Here is a 5,000-nt window from a genome sequence, read left to right as displayed (position 1 = left end):
GCTTGTCTCGGTGTAATGATTCCTGCATATAAAAGTCTATGTCAGTAGAAACTTATCTGAGAGGAAATGCAACTTTGGGCATGGAAAGAAAGGAGTAAAAAAATCCAAAAAACTTTTATAGCCTTTCATATGTTAAAAGGTCAGAGAAAACAAATAACACTTCATCTTTTTGTCAATAAGAGAATTGAGGTCACAGTTGCCTCGACAGTAACAAGTTACTAAGACCATAAATTAGAAGGCCCATAGCGTCTCTTTAAAGTCCTGTGGACACTGTTAGCAATGGACTAGTGCCAACAGCTGTGAAGGGGTGAAGGGTCCTCAAAGCACAGTGCCTGCCAGGATTGTCTACACACTTCATCCTTTCCCACTGAGGTCCAGTTAGTGCCCCCTGCAATCTGCCATCATCAATCTAATTCAATAGAGTGACAGAGCCCAGGCAGTGTGAAACGCTGAACTCTGCCACCGAGTCGGCATCAACACTGCACTGGGTCTCATTACAACTGATGGACCTTACTTCGCTAGCAGTCAGACAAAGCAAAAAATGGCATAATTGGTCACACTGCAAGCTAAATCTTCACTTGGGCTGTTACATTACAGCCTAGCCTTTGTAAATGGTAAACAGTTCTTAAGAAGCCCTTACACTGCCTTTAGAAAACATCACGTTACTAAAACCCGTACTGTTTCCTAACTGATACCGTTTTTTGGTCATATGCTATGTAAATATTTTTAGTTTCAGACTCAAAAAAACTTACCAAATTGAAAAAAAATAAAAGAAAGAGGGGAAGTGTTTGAAATAGGTAACTTGTTGACAAAAATATCAGAACATAAAAAAGGAAAATGTATCTTACAACACGAAAAGAATACTTTTTTTTTCAAAAGCTAGGTTGCAAGAAGAAATGCTCGAAATTGTATTCTAGTGATATGGCTTTGGATATCTACAATCTATTAATTGCAACAAGAATCATTTGTGTTTAACGCTGTCATTTTCCAGAGAGTTCTGTAATACTTTCTTGCATGAATTCAGCTCGAGAATTACACCTGTAGACTGAGATTGGACTAAGAAAACTCATACATAACCTTAAGAAGAGGAAACTATGTGTATTACTGCAGATAATTTGGGTACGCTGGATATGATTTGGTCAGTGCATCTTTCACTAAAGAACACCTGAGGCAGGGGGTGGGACAAAGGTTTCTTCTTAGGCTTCGTATTACGTGTGTGACACTTTAGAGACATGCTATTTGCCGTGACATAAATTCCTAACAAGCAAATTAAGCTAACACTATCCTGTAAATCTTATAAAAGAAACTGCAGCTTTGCCTGGGTTTATAAAGCTTTCATTTGAAGAGAAATGACAATAAATGACGTTATTGTACCCTCCTCTCATTGCTTTGGGTTTCCAGTATTAAAATACAAAAGGCCCAAACAGTTTGCCTTGGCTGAAAGAAGAACAAGTATTCTTACGTGCATGAGAGCAGTGAGACAATATGCTAAAAGGTGAGAAAGCTGAAAAGTGTTTATCCTTTTTTCTCTGCACATGGCAACAAACAGGGAAAAAAACCTCTCAGTCCCTTGCTGTATCCCTTGGGCTCCTCTGCATCTTCTTAAGACGAGACAGGACTTCTGAGAAATGCCTTCCTATGAGTCCTGTACAGGACTGCATGGTGTAAACATCCTGCATGGTCTTTCTGGGCTACCAAGGTTTGTGCCCAGCCTCGGTAGCCTGGAAAGTGTGGTCTCAATACTGGGAGACCCCCACGCGTAGTCGGCACTTCTGCCATAGGCTGGAGGGAGCATTCACATACATGCAGTGACCTCTAACGGTTACAGCCTGAACAGGGCACCCGAGTGCCGCGGTCCCAGCCGTGGGACTCCCTGGGGACCTCCCTGAGTGGGTCTGACATTACACCTTCTGCTTGCAGAAAAATGCCCACCATCAGGCTAGGAGTCATTTCGGGTGGAGATACACTCTGCTACTTCTTTGTCTTGCAGTACAGCATAGACAAGCATCGGGTCAGAAGGGGAAGAAGGAAGAGAGGTCCTGACCCAGCATTTCAAGAACTGAAGAACGGCTTGGATCCAGTCTCTGCTCCAGGGACTGCATTTTTCATTTGTGATGAATGGCATTAGGGTCTTAGTTCAAGCAAAATACTGTAGACAATGCTGATGTTAGATAATTATTGCATAATTTATAATGTGAAAAATCTTTAAGTAAAAAACTCCACTTGTTCATGAATATCAACACGTTTCATGCAAGAAACATGGCTTTAAGCTAGAGTCACTAAAGCAAGTGTTTTCAATTTAGTTTTGGTTAATAGTAAATAAGTAATAGGGTAATACATCTATGTAACAAACCTGTATTTCTAACTGCTGAACCACTTGCATTTGCACCCGACACTGAGCAGTGCTTCTGTCGTCCAATGCATGTTCATTGTTAAGGTGCCTAGAGAAGAAAGAGAACACTAGTAAGACAGTAAGATAAGGAAAATTTCTTTCTGAATCCATTTTTCTCTCCTGTGCATATGGTTTCCATTAGTTTCAACAGGACTTATGCAAAAAAACCTAGTCAGAGTATGCCTTAGATACAACAATACAAAATAAAAAAACTGGTTATTTAATTTAGTTCTACAAACTCTCTGTGTTGAGTGCCAGATACCCAGTTCCTATCTCCCAGGTCACATATGCCACCTAAAGGCCAATGCAACTGGTTATCAAGATTTGGTAGAGTGACTGAACTGATTTCCACTCCCTGTTGCTGGTGCAGATGAACAGATAATCACTTTACAAATGATTCTCCAAAAGATGTAATTGCTTTTAGAATCCTTGAACTTCTGTGAATTAATGCAGGTTTTAAGATTTCTCTATCTGCTCCTGCTTTAACTGTTAAGCAAAAACAACAACAGAATATCCATTCCCTCTTCCCCAAAACAGAGCTGTAGGGGAACATCACTGATTTTCACTGCAGCTTCCAGAAGTAGCCTCTGAAGATGAAGGCAGTAGTCAGGTTCCCCAGTGTGAGGAAGAGTGTGCAAGACAAAGGCAGGAGAAGGAACAGCTACATACCTCCCACACACAGCAAGCCTCCTGGGAGGGATTCAGGCAACGCATGCTAGACAAGCAAAACCGAACCACACACTGCAATGGGGAGAGCACACCTTGGCAAGTGGCTGTCTGTAACTAAAGTACAGTCCAGACCCAAGTGGCTGTCCCCTGTACGTTTCAATCGAGCACAACTTTACAAAGCTCATTTAATACTGTTTTTTGAAGGACAGTGGTTTCAGTATATTCTCTCTCTTTTCCAGGATCAATGAAGCCCCTACCGGAGCTTTAATAGTGGTTTTGTTGCTCCACTGAGAAGAAAACACAAGGATCAGGCTAAAGAAGAAATGAGAACAAAGGAGTTTTGCCTTTGAATGTGGATTTACTGGCTATTTCCACTGTAGGCAGGAGAGGTAAGGTTTGCAGGGACTACAGTCACAGATGGTCTCACAGATAGAGGAACTAAGTTATCTTTGCCACGGAGGAAATGTATCTTCTCTTTTTTCTTTTTTTAGCAGACTTAACCAGAGAATTATGTAGTTATTTGATTGGTAATCTATGGGAATAATATGTTCGTCAGAAAGAGTGGAAAAAAAGAGGGGACTCCATCTCACTTACTAAAATTTGTCTCTATTTAAATCATGACTTCACAGTTTTAGGACCCAATGATAGGGTTTTGCAGGTGAGCAAAATACAACAGGTTCTGATATCCTTGCAAGGGGCATGGCTAGGGAAGAGATATAAGTAATTATGAAAAATTTTGTTGATTCTTTGAATATAAAAAAATAGAGTATCCATTTAACTTGCTTGGTTGTTTATGCTAAGTTCAAGTACCACCAAGGACACCGCATTTACTTTAGATGAGTCAAAAAACCTACAATTTATTTATTTTCAAGGAACTGACTTCATTCCCTCATGATGCAAAATGCATGATCAGTTTAAAAACTAGGTAATTGCTCAGAACGTACCATTCACTTATTTTCTGAAATTTTGATTCAAAAGAATTTTCCTCACTTAATTACACAGGCATGATAGTGTGTGGTCTGTTAATGTAATGGTTTAATGTTTTCAGTTAATAGGGTACAAAATTGCTAGAAAAAGGACCGGAGACAGTTTTTACCTCTGCGTCAACGTCACTATCACCAGTGTGTTTCCACATGCATGTATGCTCCCCTATGTATGCACATGAGTGTATACGTAGAACACGTGACAGTAAGCAATGGCATAGGTATAAAAGATCTCCTGACCTGAGTTTGAGGTCACTGCCTACTCATGATTATTTATTAGTTATTACAATACCGTATGTTTGCATAACACCTTACAAAATCGATACAGACACAGCCCTTGCCCTGAGGAACTTTAAATGTAAGGGCGGTATGCAGTGTGGGAGAAGAAAGTCTGGTGTAATGTAATTTCAATATGATTACATGGTAACTTGGGAGACTGTTGCATGTTTCTTGAAAGTTAACACAGTAATCTTTGGAAACTCATGAGATATACACATCTCTTATGCCACACTCACGTCATGTGGTTACTTGCATTTTGGAGAAACACTGTTTTATGGAAACATTAAGAGTGTAAAAATTGTTTTAAGAATTATTTTTTCTGATCTTTTTTTGCCTGTGAAGTAGGCTTGCTTTATTTATCATGCATGTACAGGCAATGTAGTAAAAGAAAAACTAGGTCTAATGCATTTTTAAAAACCTCTAAAATAACTTTCCTCTGTATAAAGTTGCTGCAGTTTTAGGCTCCAATATGCTGCAATCTGCCGAGACAGACAGACATTCTTTCCTCCAGAAGGCTGGGAATCATTCCAAAGGGGATTTTTTTATTCCTTGTCATGCCTTTTAAGTTATCTACAAGTTGTGCTGGTCAATTTTCATACTTCATTGGCATATTCCTAATCTTTTATCTTGTCTGCATCCTTTACTAATCCCATGTTAACTTGATTTATAATTGAGAA

The 5,000-nt window shown here is 39.5% G+C and overlaps 1 protein-coding gene across 11 annotated transcripts in view; it reads right to left on the bottom strand.

Annotated features, from left to right (window-relative positions):
* Nucleotides 1-5,000, bottom strand: part of FOXP2 (forkhead box P2) — a 195,367-nt gene that overhangs the window by 38,826 nt on the left and 151,541 nt on the right. For all 11 annotated transcript variants that reach the window (XM_074167963.1, XM_074167964.1, XM_074167953.1 and 8 more), the window contains one exon: nucleotides 2,354-2,441. In XM_074167963.1, coding sequence (XP_074024064.1) covers nucleotides 2,354-2,441 — 88 coding nt within the window. The remainder of the gene's footprint in view (nucleotides 1-2,353; nucleotides 2,442-5,000) is intronic.

The sequence above is a fragment of the Numenius arquata genome, chromosome 2 (assembly GCF_964106895.1).
Source record: "Numenius arquata chromosome 2, bNumArq3.hap1.1, whole genome shotgun sequence".
Taxonomy (NCBI): domain Eukaryota; kingdom Metazoa; phylum Chordata; class Aves; order Charadriiformes; family Scolopacidae; genus Numenius; species Numenius arquata.
This window is presented reverse-complemented; position numbering and strand designations above follow the sequence as displayed.